The 15,121-nt window shown below is 42.6% G+C and overlaps 1 protein-coding gene across 3 annotated transcripts in view; it reads left to right on the top strand.

Moving 5' to 3' along the window:
• The first annotated feature begins 310 nt into the window (after positions 1–310).
• LOC139422686 (AF4/FMR2 family member 1-like) overlaps positions 311–15,121 on the top strand; it is a 72,329-nt gene continuing 57,518 nt past the window's right edge. For 2 of the 3 annotated variants that reach the window (XM_071173889.1, XM_071173888.1), the window contains exons 1-2: positions 311–525; positions 11,256–11,373. In XM_071173889.1, the coding sequence (XP_071029990.1) occupies positions 509–525; positions 11,256–11,373 (135 nt within the window). In that variant the 5' untranslated portion in view covers positions 311–508. Of the gene's footprint in view, positions 526–5,727; positions 5,739–11,255; positions 11,374–15,121 lie in introns of those variants that run through there. The other variant, XM_071173890.1, reaches the window with a different exon arrangement.

Here is a 15,121-nt window from a genome sequence, read left to right as displayed (position 1 = left end):
CAGAGAGAAGAATAACATGTCCATAATAGGAATGGTGTGGCTGTACCATTTCCCTACGTGCAAGGGGGGAACTGTTCAAACTTTGTTTTAAAGTTGACAATTGAAAAACGCGAAAAAGAAAACACATTCTATAATATACAACAGAAATACAATTTGGAAATAAGTAGAACATATGAACAGTCGTTTTTTTGTTTATTGCAGGTTGCTTTTCTGTTTAAGTACAAAAGCCATCGTATCTCACTCCACTGTGTCCCCCCCTCGGATGACTGCATGAAATAGAACAACCCAGTATGCCCTGAGACCAGGATCCATATGCACAGTTACTAGCAGAGAACTATGAAAGAACAGTTACAGACAGTTCATTTATATAAAAATTTCGATGACATTTGACTGGTAAACAATGTAATCAAGAAGGGAGAGGGGAGGGGGGAGAGAGATTATCCAATCAAGGATTGTCAGAAACACATGGCAAGCAATTTACAATTTGTTTTTTTTGTTGAGGCGCACCATGGCAGCTCGTTCAAGGTAAGCAGAGAACGTTAGCTAACCTACGAACTATCTCAAATCCATTTGACCATAGCTAGCTAAAAAGACGCTAAGTCGTTCCAAAAGTTGAGTTTGACTCGTTACTTTGATAACTACGTTTTTGGATATCGCTAGAGTCGTGTTTTTAAACGGAGTTTGGCGAAGTTATTTTCCATTTTTAAAGCGTAATAAAATAAAATAAACAACCTGAATTGGTAACGCGGCTAGCGTAGCCGAAGGAGGTGGAATCAGCTGGAACTAGCCTGCTCACTGCCACAGCTGTGGTGTGTGATTTAGCTAGCAAACTGGTGCCACTGCTAACCAGCTGATCGACGATGTCAGTGTATTTTTAGATTTAGGAGCTAGCGCACGACCTCACCACCGGCTAACATTTTAGTTAGCTCATTTAAATAACAATTCCGTCGTGTTTTTTTTTTAAATGAGTCTATATAATATATATATTAGTTTGCTAGCTAACAATATTTTGGATAACAAAATAACTGGCCATTATGTAACGTGGTCCTGCGAGTTTATCTAGCTAACGTTCGTTAGCAAACGTTACTCACGAATTTAGCTACAAGATATTTAATTGTCACGTCAGAAGTTTGATCTTTCACTCCAGCCTGGCAGTGTTAGTGGGATGCCTAACTAGCTCGTATCTAGCAGTTCGCAGGCTGTATTTATAACTAGATTTAGCGTTTTAAACCTGATACTGATAGGTAACGTTAACCGTAGTTTAATTTCGTACAGAAGAACTAGCTACTAGTGTACTTTCGATCATTCCTTGTTATACATGTTTACTTGCTAACCAGCAGGATTGAATATGGCGAATAGCTAACCACCGCGCATGAACAGCTGATTGCATTTTTAGAGGTCTCAAATCGAAACTTGTTTGTTTAGCAAATAAATCAAATTTCCCTAAACGCAGGGAAAGGAAGGAAGGAATGAGAGTTTACCATGTCTCCATCCATTGTACCTTTTTTATATCAATATTTTTAGCTACTCAACAACTTTCAGGTTTGAAATGAATAGTTATTGTTGACGAAACCATCAATAGTTGCTGATAGTCCCTTGTCTAAAAACTCTCCATATTGTCTCTCTGCGTAAAGCCATAATAGTCCTAGATATAGATTGATTGATTAGCCCAATAAGGAAAACAATACAAGTTAATTATGCCCACAGTACCCTGCTATCACATCCTTATATTGAGTACAGGCTCACACATCCCATGCATGCAGCAGCATCGCAGACACACACCTGTGTTTGGGTTGATGAAAGTTAATTCCGTCTACTGCCTTTGTATAGCATTGAACCCTACCCTTGTCTACTACTGGGAGAAACAATTGCACCAGCTCATGTGGAGGGATAAACTGTCCTCATGAAGCTAAACCTTAAAGGTGTAGCACAGGAGAAATGGACCCATTTGTATATAAAGAATGTAGCTATTTGGGCTTAGATATCAACTCTGTAGTCTCTTCAAATCACTCTAAGCATTTCACTGTAAATTCTACACTTATCTTTGGTGCGTGTGACAAATAGTTTGATTTTAAATCTAGACTAGAGAAAAATAAATGCTGTTGCACCTTGCTTACCAATAAAGATGGTTGGCTAATTTAAAAGCCATATTTTTACTGAGACAAACTTCCTTTGTTTACCATCAGTGGCTGAATATCTTTTCACCTCCTATGTATACTAGTCAGTGGATTGTAAAGTAATGATACAGGGTGAACCACATGTTGACCTTTGCCCACTGCAGGGGAAGGAGTCTCTCTGTCTTTCCCCCTCCCCCACTCATCACACAGCCCTTCTCTTTAGTGGAGGCTAGTATGCTGCGTGTTGCTTCTACTTTGCTAACTACAGACAGCCCTGCGCCTCTTATAAAACTTAAAAGCCTGCCATCAGCCGACTTTTGTGGTTCGAAGGAATTTCTGTGCAGGCGCCTGCCAACGTTTTGCCTGTAGGTCTCGGCAAGGCCTACGTTATGTTACAGTATGCATTTTGTATTTTAATGATGTCATGCAGACATGGTCGTGATATAGGCCTACATTTTGGATAAAGGCTCATTCTTGCATCCCTTCTGAAAAGCCAGACACTACACAAGCTACATTATGGGATGGCTGGATTTAGAAGTAGGCCGAGCTGCATGAATGATCCTTCTCGTCCTTATCGGTCTTGTGTGTTCTTGTGCCTTCATGTAAGAGAGAGATGAGATGAGATTTTGGGTGAGGGGGGTGATAATCAGTTTTAAGGGGACCTAGGGGTTAGTGTGCATCAGACCACCACTGTGGCAGGCAGCTTTACTACAGTGGCTGTACATGATTTACACCTGTAAATAGCATCACATGGGAATCAAAATGGCATGCCCGTACTCCAATAATTCACAATAATGCCTTGCGTTCTGGAGGGTGGCCTTTGCAATCCCCCCAAATGATCCAAATGTGGAATCCGTACCCTTGCTGATTTTTGTATTTAGCTAGGCAAGTCAGTTAAGAATACAATTCTTATTTTACAATGACAGCCTAACCCGGCCAAACCCTAATCCGGGCGACGCTGGGCCAATTGTGTGCCGCCCTATGGGACTCCCAATCACTGCTGGTTGTGATACAACCTGGACTCAAACCAGGATGTCTGTAGTGATGCCTCTAGCACTGAGATGCAGTGCCTTAGACCACTGCGCCACTCAGGAGCCCATATCATGGACCGTAATGGTTTGAAAACATGCCAAGATTTGAAAGATAATAATCAAATTGTATTCATCACATGCTTTGTAAACAACAGGTGTAGACTAAGAGTGAAATGCTAACTTACAGGTCCTTACCCACAATGCAGCGAGAAAGGAAATAGAAAAATAATACACAAGTAAAACACATAATAGATGCTCACCGAGTAAGGACTACTTGGCTATATACATGGGGTACCAGTACTGAATAATGACAACTTGGCTATATACAGTTGAAGTTGGAAGTTTACATACACATAGGTTGGAGTCATTAAAACTTGTTTTTCAACCACTCCACAAAACAATAGTACGCAAGTATAAACACCACGGGACCACGTAGAGTGACAGACAGTAGAGCGGTAGCAGCAGTGTACAGTGCATTGGGAAACTATTCAGACCCCCCTGTATTTTGTTACGTTACAGCCTTATTCTAAAATAGATTAAATAAATGTTTTTCCTCAGATCTACACACAATACCCCATAATGACAAAGCAAAAACAGTAAAACATTTTATTTATTTATGTTGTTTACATATGTATTAAGATCATTTGCTATGAGACTTGAAATTGAGCTCAGGTGCATCCTGTTTTTATTCATGTTTTGATGTTTCTACAACTTGATTGGAGTCCACCTGTGGTAAATTCAATTGATTGGACATGATTTGGAAAGGAACACCCCTATATTTATAAGGTCCCACAGTTGACAGTGCATGTCGGAGCAAAAACAATGCCATGGGGTCGATGGAATTGTCCGTAGAGCTCCGAGAAGTGATTATGTTGAGGCACAGATCTGGGGAAGGTGCCAAAAAAGTTCTGCAGCATTGAAGGTCCCCAAGAACACAGTGGCCTCCATCATTCTTAAATGGAAGAAGTTTGGAACCACCAAGACTCTTCCTAGAGCTGGCCGCCCGACCAAACTGAGCAATCGGGGGAGAAGAGCCTTGGTCAGGGAGGTGACCAAGAACCTGATGGTCACTCTGACAGTGCTTCAGAGTTTCTCTGTGGAGATGGTTATCCTTCTGGAAGGTTCTCCCATCTCTGCAGCACTCCACCAATCAGGCTTTTATGGCAGAGTGGCCAGACGGTAGCCACTCCTCAGTTAAAGGCACATGACAGCCTGATTGGAGTTTGCCTAAAGGACTCTGACCATAAGAAACCAGACTATCTGGACTGATGAAACCAAGAGTGAACTATTTGGACAGAATGCCAAGCGTCACGTCTGGAGGAAACCTGGCACCGTCCCTACAGTGAAGCATGGTGGTGGCAGCATCATGCTGTGGGGAGGTTATTCATCGGCAGGGACTGGGATCAACAGATCAACAACCCTAAGCACACAGCCAAGACAACGCAGGAGTTGCTTTGGGACAAGTCTCTGAATGTCCTCAAGTGGCCCAGCCAGAGCCCGGACTTGAACCCGATCTAATGTTTCTGGAGAGACCTGATAGTAGCTGTGCATCAACGCTCTCATCCAACCTGACAGAGCTTGAGAGGATCTACAGAGAAGATTGGGAGAAACTCGCAAAAAACTGGTGTGACCAGCTTGTAGCGTCATACCCAATAAGACTCGAGGCTGTATTTGCTGCCAAAGGTGCTTCAACAAAGTACTAAGCAAAAGTTCTGAATACTTATGTAAATGTGATATGATGATTATAAAAAAATATATACATTTTTTTTCCTAAACGGTTTTATGCTTTGTCATTATGGGGTATTGTGTGTAGATTGATGAGAGGGAAAAACTACTTAATCCATTTTGGAATAAGGCTGTAACGTAACCAAAATGTGGAAAAAGTCAAAGGGTCTGAACTTTCCGAATGCCCTGTATGTGATGAGTCAATGGGGACCTTATTTATATGCTGCAGAAATGTTTTGGTACCCTTCCCCAGATCTGTGCCTTGACACAATCTTGTCTAGGAGATCTACGGACAATTCCTTCAACCTCATGGCTTGGTTTTTGCTCTGACATGCACTGTCAGCTGTGGGACCTCACCAAATCATGTCCAATCAATTGAATTTACCACAGGTGAACTCTAACCAAGTTGTGGAAACATCTCAAGGATGATGGGCTCCCGAGTGGCGCAGCAATCCAAGGCATGCATCTCAGTACACTACAGTCCCTGGTTCGAATCCAGGCTGTATCACATCCGGCCGTGATTGGGAGTCCCATAGGGTGGCACACAATTGGCCCAGCATCGTCCGGGTTTGGCCGGGGTAGGCAGTCCACTGTAAATAAGAGTTTGTTCTTAACTGACTTGCCCAGTTAAATAAAGGTTTCAATAAATAAAAATAAATGATCAATGGGAATAGGATGAGCTCAATTTGGAGTCTCATAGCAAAGGGTCTGAATACTATATTAAGGTGTCTTTTTTTTAATGTTATTTTTTTACATGCATATCCAGGGGCACACTCCAACACTCAGACAGAATTGACCAATAAAGCATTTGTTTAGTGAGTCCGCCAGATCAAAGACAGTAGGGACGACCAGGGATGTTCTCTTGGTAAGGGTGTGAATTTAACCATTTCTCTGTCTTGCTAAGTATTTTTTTTGTTAATGTAATGAGTACTTTTAGGTGCCAGGGAAAATGTATGGAGTAAAAAGTACATTATTTTCTTTAGGAATGTAGTTTAGTAATAGTTGTCAAAATATAAATAGTAAAGTACACATACTCAAACTGCTTAAGTAGTACTTTAAAGTATTTTTACTGAAGTACTTTACACCACTGGGTTGTGAGCGTGTTCTAGGAACCTCCTATAAAATTACATGATGCAGGGCAGAGCAGGACGATAGCCAAGCTGTTTGAGGGCAGTCTATTTTGTTGCCAGATTTCCAAATGACAATTGAAGCTACATCCAAGTTCTCCACCCAGATCAAGTTATCCACACCCTTCTTACTTCAACAGAGCTGATTTTTTAAAATCCAGTAAAGTAAGTCGTTGTCCATTTTACATGTATTTTGGCAGTGTGCCATTCTAGAGGGAGTGTTTTTGAACAGATGATGTCAACCCCATAGGACTGTGTGTCTGTCTATAATTACACCTGTCTCCAGATACAGTGCCTTCAGAAAGTGTTCATACCCCTTGACTTGACTTCACATTTGTTGTTACAGCCTGAATTCAAAATGTATCAAATATATTTTCTCTTGCCCATCTACACACCATACACCATAATGACATTGAAAATATGTTTAAAGACATTTTTGCCAATTTATTGAAAATAAAATACAGGAATATCTCATGTTTTCACACACCCAAGTCAATACTTTTAATGCACTTTTGGCATTGTTTACAACTATGAGTCTTTCTGGGTAAGTCCCTAAGAGTTCCATACCTGGATGGTGCAACATTTGCCACTTTTTAAAATTTATTTTCAAAATTCTTCAAGCTCTGCCAAGTTGGTTGTTGATTTCAGGTCTTGGCATATATTTTAAAGTAGATTAACTGAAAGACCTTCACTGTCTTCTTGGTAAGCAACTTGTGTTAATTTGGCCTTGTGTTTTACTTAATTATCCTGCTGAAAGGTGAATTTGTCTCCCAGTGTCTGTTGGAAAGCAGACTGAACCAAGTTTTACTCTAGGATTTTGCCTGTACTCTGCTCTATTCTGTTTTTTTTTTTTATCCTAAAATAATTCCCATATCCATAACATGATGCGGCCACCGGCATGCTTGAAAATATGAACGGAATGCTTTGTATTCAGGACCAAAAGTCAATTTCTTTTGCCAAAAGTTGCAAACAGGATGCATGTTTTGGAATATTTTTATTCTGTACAGACTTCCTTTTCACTAGGTTAGTATTTTTGGAGTAACAACTGATGGATCAACATTGTGTTCTCCTTTCACAGCCATTAAACTCTAACTGTTTTAAAGTCACCATTGGTCTCATAGTGAAATCCCTGAGCAGTTTCCTTCCTTTACGGCAACTAAGTTAGGAAGGACGCCTGTATCTTTATAGTGACTGGGTGTATCAATACACCACCCAAAGCGCAATTAATAACTTCACCATGTTCAAAGGGATATTTAATGTCAGCTTTAAAAAAATATATACACTGCTCAAAAAAAATAAAGGGAACACTAAAATAACACATCCTAGATCTGAATGAATGAAATATTCTGATTAAATACTTTTTTCTTTACATAGTTGAATGTGCTGACAACAAAATCACACAAAAATCATCAATGGAAATCAAATTTATCAACCCATGGAGGTCTGGATTTGGAGTCACACTCAAAATTAAAGTGGAAAACCACACTACAGGCTGATCCAACTTTGATGTAATGTCCTTAAAACAAGTCAAAAATGAGGCTCAGTAGTGTGTGTGGCCTCCACATGCCTTTATGACGTCCCTACAACGCCTGGGCATGCTCCTGATGAGGTGGCGAATGGTCTCCTGAGGGATCTCCTACCAGACCTGGACTAAAGCATCCGCCAACTCCTGGACAGTCTGTGGTGCAATAGAGCGAGACATGCTGTCCCAGATGTGCTCAATTGGATTCAGGTCTGGGGAACGGGCGGGCCAGTCCATAGCATCAATGCCTTCCTCTTGCAGGAACTGCTGACACACTCCAGCCACATGAGGTCTAGCATTGTCTTGCATTAGGAGGAACCCAGGGCCAACCGCACCAGCATATGGTCTCACAAGGGGTCTGAGGATCTCATCTCGGTACCTAATGGCAGTCAGGCTACCTCTGGCGAGCACATGGAGGGCTGTGCGGCCCCCCAAAGATGTGCCACCCCACATCATGACTGACCCACCGCCAAACCGGTCATGCTGGAGGATGTTGCAGGCAGCAAGACGTTCTCCACGGCGTCTCCAGACTGTCACGTATGTCACGTGCTCAGTGTGAACCTGCTTTCATCTGTGAAGAGCACAGGGCGCCAGTGGCGAATTTGCCAATCTTGGTGTTCTCTGGCAAATGAAAAACGTCCTGCACGGTGTTGGGCTGTAAGCACAACCCCCACCTGTGGACGTCGGGCCCTCATACCACCCTCATGGAGTCTGTTTATGACCGTTTGAGCAGACACATGCACATTTGTGGCCTGCTGGAGGTCATTTTGCAGGGCTCTGGCAGTCCTCCTCCTGCTCCTCCTTGCACAAAGGCGGAGGTAGCGGTCCTGCTGCTGGGTTGTTGCCCTCCTACGGCCTCCTCCACGTCTCCTGATGTACTGGCCTGTCTCCTGGTAGCGCCCCCATGCTCTGGACTCTACGCTGACAGACACAGCAAACCTTCTTGCCACAGCTCGCATTGATGTGCCATCCTGGATGAGCTGCACTACCTGAGCCACTTGTGTGGGTTGTAGACTCCGTCTCATGCTACCACTAGAGTGAAAGCACCGTCAGCATTCAAAAGTGACCAAAACATCAGCCAGGAAGCATAGGAACTGAGAAGTGGTCTGTGGTCAGCACCTGCAGAACCACTCCTTTATTGGGGGTGTCTTGCTAATTGCCTATAATTTCCACCTGTTATCTATTCCATTTGCACAACAGCATGTGAAATGTATTGTCAATCAGTGTTGCTTCCTAAGTGGACCGTTTGATTTCACAGAAGTGTGATTGACCTGGAGTTACATTGTGTTGTTTAAGTGTTCCCTTTATTTTTTTTTAGCAGTGTGTGTGTGTGTATGTATGTATATATACAGTGCATTGCGAAAGTATTCGGCCCCCTTGAACTTTGCGACCTTTTGCCACATTTCAGGCTTCAAACATAAAGATATAAAACTGTATTTTTTTGTGAAGAATCAACAACAAGTGGGACACAATCGTGAAGTGGAACAACATTTATTGGATATTTCAAACTTTTTTAACAAATCAAAAACTGAAAAATTGGGCGTGCAAAATTATTCAGCCCCCTTAAGTTAATACTTTGTAGCGCCACCTTTTGCTGCGATTACAGCTGTAAGTCGCTTGGGGTATGTCTCTATCAGTTTTGCACATCGAGAGACTGACATTTTTTCCCATTCCTCCTTGCAAAACAGCTCGAGCTCAGTGAGGTGGGATGGAGAGCATTTGTGAACAGCAGTTTTCAGTTCTTTCCACAGATTCTCGATTGGATTCAGGTCTGGACTTTGACTTGGCCATTCTAACACCTGGATATGTTTATTTTTGAACCATTCCATTGTAGATTTTGCTTTATGTTTTGGATCATTGTCTTGTTGGAAGACAAATCTCCGTCCCAGTCTCAGGTCTTTTGCAGAATCCATCAGGTTTTCTTCCAAAATAGTCCTGTATTTGGCTCCATCCATCTTCCCATCAATTTTAACCATCTTCCCTGTCCCTGCTGAAGAAAAGCAGGCCCAAACCATGATGCTGCCACCACCATGTTTGACAGTGGGGATGGTGTGTTCAGGGTGATGAGCTGTGTTCCTTTTACGCCAAACATAACGTTTTGCATTGTTGCCAAAAAGTTCAATTTTGGTTTCATCTGGCCAGATGTTTGGTGTGTCTCCCAGGTGGCTTGTGGCAAACTTTAAACGACACTTTTTATGGATATCTTTAAGAAATGGCTTTCTTCTTGCCACTCTTCCATAAAGGCCAGATTTGTGCAATATACGACTGATTGTTGTCCTATGGACAGAGTCTCCCACCTCAGCTGTAGATCTCTGCAGTTCATCCAGAATGATCATGGGCCTCTTGGCTGCATCTCTGATCAGTCTTCTCCTTGAATGAGCTGAAAGTTTAGAGGGACGGCCAGGTCTTGGTAGATTTGCAGTGGTCTGATACTCCTTCCATTTCAATATTATCACTTGCACAGTGCTCCTTGGGATGTTTAAAGCTTGGGAAATCTTTTTGTATCCAAATCCGGCTTTAAACTTCTTCACAACAGTATCTCGGATCTGCCTGGTGTGTTCCTTGTTCTTCATGATGCTCTCTGCGCTTTTAACGGACCTCTGAGACTATCACAGTGCAGGTGCATTTATACGGAGACTTGATTACACACAGGTGGATTGTATTTATCATCATTAGTCATTTAGGTCAACATTGGATCATTCAGAGATCCTCACTGAACTTCTGGAGAGAGTTTGCTGCACTGAAAGTAAAGGGGCTGAATAATTTTGCACGCCCAATTTTTCAGTTTTTGATTTGTTAAAAAAGTTTGAAATATCCAATAAATGTCGTTCCACTTCATGATTGTGTCCCACTTGTTGTTGATTCTTCACAAAAAAAAAACAGTTTTATATCTTTATGTTTGAAGCCTGAAATGTGTCCAAAAGGTCGCAAAGTTCAAGGGGGCCGAATACTTTCGCAAGGCACTGTGTGTGTGTGTGTGTGTGTATATATATATATCTATATCTTTTTCAACCATCTACCAATAGGTGCCCTGCTTTGTGAGGCATTGGAAACCCTCCCTGGTCTTTGGTTGACTCTGTGTCTGAAATTCACTGCTCGACTGTGGGACCTTACAATTATCTGTATGTGTGGGGTACACCGATTGATTTTTGAATGACTACCTCATGTTAAACAGTTATTGCTCAGTGAGTCCATGCAACTTACGGGTTTAGCACATTTTTGGGGGTCCTGAACTTATTTAGGCTTGCCATAAAACAAAGGGGTCTAAATACTTATTAATTAATTTCCATGACACAATGGGGTATTGTGAGTGTATACCAGTAAAATGTGTTTTCTCAATTGAATCACTTTTAAAATTCAGGCTATAACCCAACACTGTGGAAAATGTTAAGGGGTGTGAATACTTACTGAAGGCACTCACTGTATGATGGACCCCCCCCCCCCCCCTCCCCCAATTACACCATTTTGGACTCTCAAAATTATTCTGGTAATGGTGTACTTTGTATAATATCAATCCAACTTGCTCTCCTATAAAGCCCAAATCATAACCTGAGATCTACCCAAGTATTGTGATTTTTCGCCCAAGTCTTCCATTTTTGATATCTGTGCATAATTGAATTTACCCTGAAGTCTGAGTTAAGCGTATACAGACTTGAGAAATGTGTACTGTTCAAAGTGTCCACTCTAAACCTGTCTGATTTTTTTTTTTCTCCCCCCCCCCACACACACACAGCTACAATGAGGAGAGGAACCTCCTTCGCATCCAAGAGCGGGAGCGGCGGAATCAGGGAACCTTCCAGGAAAAGGAGTTCTACCAGGAGACCGTTCCCCTGTTCGGGGAACCCTATAAGGTCAGACTACTTCCTGTTCTTTCTTTTCTTCTTCTCTAGGCCCTTATTAGGACTGCAGGAGGACATACTAACAACTACAAACATTCCGACGTATTCTAAAAATACAGGTTATTTTATATGACGCTATTAATTATTCCATTCTATTTGAAATAAGAGAATTAGAGGCCAGAGGAAGTGTTTTGCTTGATGACTTCATGACCAATGCGTTTGCATGTTTGATAATGTAACAGTTTGTTTTGTAACACAGCCCACGTGTCAGCGTGTCGCTCTTAAGAGATGAAGCTGTTGTGAACTCGACTCCAACCTTTTTATTAGAAACTCCTCAGAACATCTCGTTGATGTAGTTAGGCGTTGCTCTGGACGTGATGACCTGCGTTCATACCGTGACCCCCCCCCCTCTGTGGCCTAGGTCTAGTTACCACTGAAGTCAAATACAATTGGGTTTGTCATATGCTTCCCTAAACAGCAGGTGTAGACTAATAGTGAAATGCATCATTACGGGCCCTTCCCAACAATGCGCAGAGAAAACACAAGGAATAAATACACAATGAGTAACGTGGTACCAGTACAGAGTCGATGTGCAGGGGTATGAGGTAATTGATGTAGATATGTATGTATAGGTAGGGCTGAAGTGACTAGGCAACAGCATAGATAATAAAGAGTTAGTGACAGAAGGGTCAATGCTGATAGTCCAGGTAGCTATTTGCTTAACTATTTAGAAATCTTTTGACTTAGGGGTAGACTCTGTTCAGGGTTCTGTTGGGTCCAGACTTGACGCATCGGTACCGCTTGCCGTGCGGTAGCAGAGAGAACAGTCTGTGACGTGGGGAATTTGTAGGGCAAATTGTCAAACACTCCAGCCACCCACGTCGTAGACAGACTGTTCTCTCTGCTACCGCACGGCAAGCGGTACCGATGCGTCAAGTCTGGACCCAACAGGACCCTGAACAGACACCACTTGGTATCCAGGTCCTCAGTGGAAGGGAGCTTGGCCCCAGTGATGTACTGGGCTATGCGCACTGACCTCTGTAGCGCCTTGTGGTTTGATGCTAAGCAGTTGCCATACCAAGCGGTGATGCAGCCTGTCAAGATGCTCTCATTGATGCCGCTGTAGTGAAGGCTAGCTCCAGGCTCAAGGGCGTTTTTTTTTTTACGTTCTCTTATGTAATTGGCTCAGCCTAGTGCAGGGATGGGCAACTCCAGTCCCCTGGGGCCTGATTGGTATCACACTTTTGCCACAGCTAACACACCTGACTCCAATTGTGATCTTCAGTTTAGAATGCAATTACTTTAATCAGCTGTGTTGACTAGGGATGTGGACAGTGTGTGACACCCCTCCAACCCCGGAGGACTGTCGCTGCCCATCCCTGATGTAGGGAATAGGCCTGGCTTTGAGTCATTCTTAGGGAGGTCTGACATGAGTAGGGGCCAGGGTGGACTGTGTGTGCATACTATATACATGCATTTGGAAAGTATTCAGACCCCTTGACTTTTTCCAGATTTGGTTACATTACAGCTTTATTCTAATATTGATTTAAATTAATGTTTTTCTTCAATCTACACACAATACCCCATAATGGTAAAGCAAAACCAGGATTTTAGAAACTTCTGCACAACAAAAAAAACTGATACCGTATTTATGTACGTATTCAGACCCTTTGCTTTGAGACTCTAAATTGATTCGGGTGCATCCTGTTTCCATTGGTTATGCTTGATGTTTCTACTACGTGATTGGAGTCCACCTTTTTGTTAAATTTAAAATTGACGGGACATGATTTGGAAAGGCACGCACCTGTCGATTATAAGGTCCCACAGTTTGACAGTGTATGTCAGAGCAATAATCAAGCCATGAGATCGAAGGAATTGTGTCGAGGCACAGATCTGGGGAAAGGTACCAAAAACATTCTGCAGCATTGAAGGTCCCCAAGAACACATTGGCCTCCATCATTCTTAAATGAAAGATGTTTTAGAACCACCAAGACTCTCCCAGAAAGAGCTGGTCACCAGACCAAACTGAGAAATCGTGGGAGAAGGGCCTTAATCAGGGAGGTGACCATGAACCAGATGGAGCTCTGTCAGAGTGACCAATCTTTCTGCAGAGATGGTCATCTCTCTGGAAGGTTCTGCCATCTCTGCAGCACTCCACCAATCAGACCTTTATGGTAGAGTGGCCACTCCTCAGTAAAATACACATGAGAGCCTGCTTGGAGTTTGCTGAAAGTCACCTAAAGGACATTCAGACCATGAGAAATAATATTCTCTGGTCTGATAAAACCAACTCTTTGGTCTGAATGCCAAGCATCATATTTGGAGGAAAGCTGGCACCATCCCTACGGTGAAGCATGGTGGTGGCAGCATCATGCTATGCTATGCTATGGTTATATTTTTCAGGGACTGGGAGACTAGTCAGGATCGAGGGAAAGATGAACAGAGCTCCTTAATGATAACCTGCTCCGGACCTTAGACTGGGGAGAAGGTCCACTTCCAATGAGACAACGACCTTAAACGCACAGCCTAGACAACGCAGGAGTTGCTTTGGGACAAGTCTCTGAATGTCCTTGAGTGTCCCAGCCAGAGCCTGGACTTGAACCCGATTGAACATCTCTGAGGCGACCTGATAATAGCTGTGCAGCGACGCTCCCCATCCAACTTGACAGAGCTTGAGGGATCTATGGAGAAGAATGGGAGAAACTCCCCAAATACAGGCGTGCCAAGCTTGTAGCGTCATACCCAAGAAGACTCTAGGCTGTAATCGCTGCTAATGGTGCTTCAACGTACTGAGAAAAGGGTCTAAATACTTATGTAAATATATATATATATATATATATATATATATTTTTTTTTTATACATTTGCAAATTTCAAAACCTGTTTATGCTTTGTCATTATTGGGTATTGTGTGTAGATTGAGGGGAGTGGGGACTAATTAATACATTTTAGAATAAGGCTGTAACGTAACAAAATGTCAAGGGGTCTGAACTTTACCAATGCACTGTATATACAAAAGTATATAGATACGAATGCACTGTATATACAAAAGTATATAGATACGAATGCACTGTATATACGAATGCACTGTATATACAAAAGTATATAGATACGAATGCACTGTATATACAAAAGTATATAGATACGAATGCACTGTATATACAAAAGTATATGGATACCCTTTCAAATTAGCGTATTCGGCTGACATCACTCGCTACCGAGTTCCAAACTGCCTCTGGAAGCAACATCGGCACAAGAACTGTTCGTTGTGAGCTTCATGAAATGGGTTTCCATGGCCGAGCAACAGCGCACAAGACTAAGATCACCAAGCGCGGGCTGGAGGGGTTGTAAAGTTTGCCACCATTGGACTCTGGCGCAGTGGAAACTGTTCTCTGGGGTGATGAAACAAACTTCACCATCTGGCATTCCGACAGATGATTCTGCGTTTGGCGGATGCAAGGAGAACACTACCTGCCACAATGCATTGTGGCAACTAAAGTTTTGTGGAGGAGGAATAATGGTCTGGGGCTTTATTACATTGTTCGGGTTTGGACCCTTAGTTCCAGTGAAGGTAAATCTTAACGCTACAGCATACAATGACATTCTAGATGATTCTGTGCTTTCAACTTTGTGGCAACTGTTTTGGGGAAGGCCCTTTCCTGTTTCGGCATTGCCAATGACCCCTGTGCATAAAGCGAGGTCCATACATAAATGGTTTGTCGAGATCGATGTGGAAGAACTTAACTGGCCTGCACAGAGCC

This window comes from Oncorhynchus clarkii, chromosome 12, assembly GCF_045791955.1.
Source record: "Oncorhynchus clarkii lewisi isolate Uvic-CL-2024 chromosome 12, UVic_Ocla_1.0, whole genome shotgun sequence".
Classification (NCBI taxonomy): Eukaryota; Metazoa; Chordata; class Actinopteri; order Salmoniformes; family Salmonidae; genus Oncorhynchus; species Oncorhynchus clarkii.
This window is presented reverse-complemented; position numbering and strand designations above follow the sequence as displayed.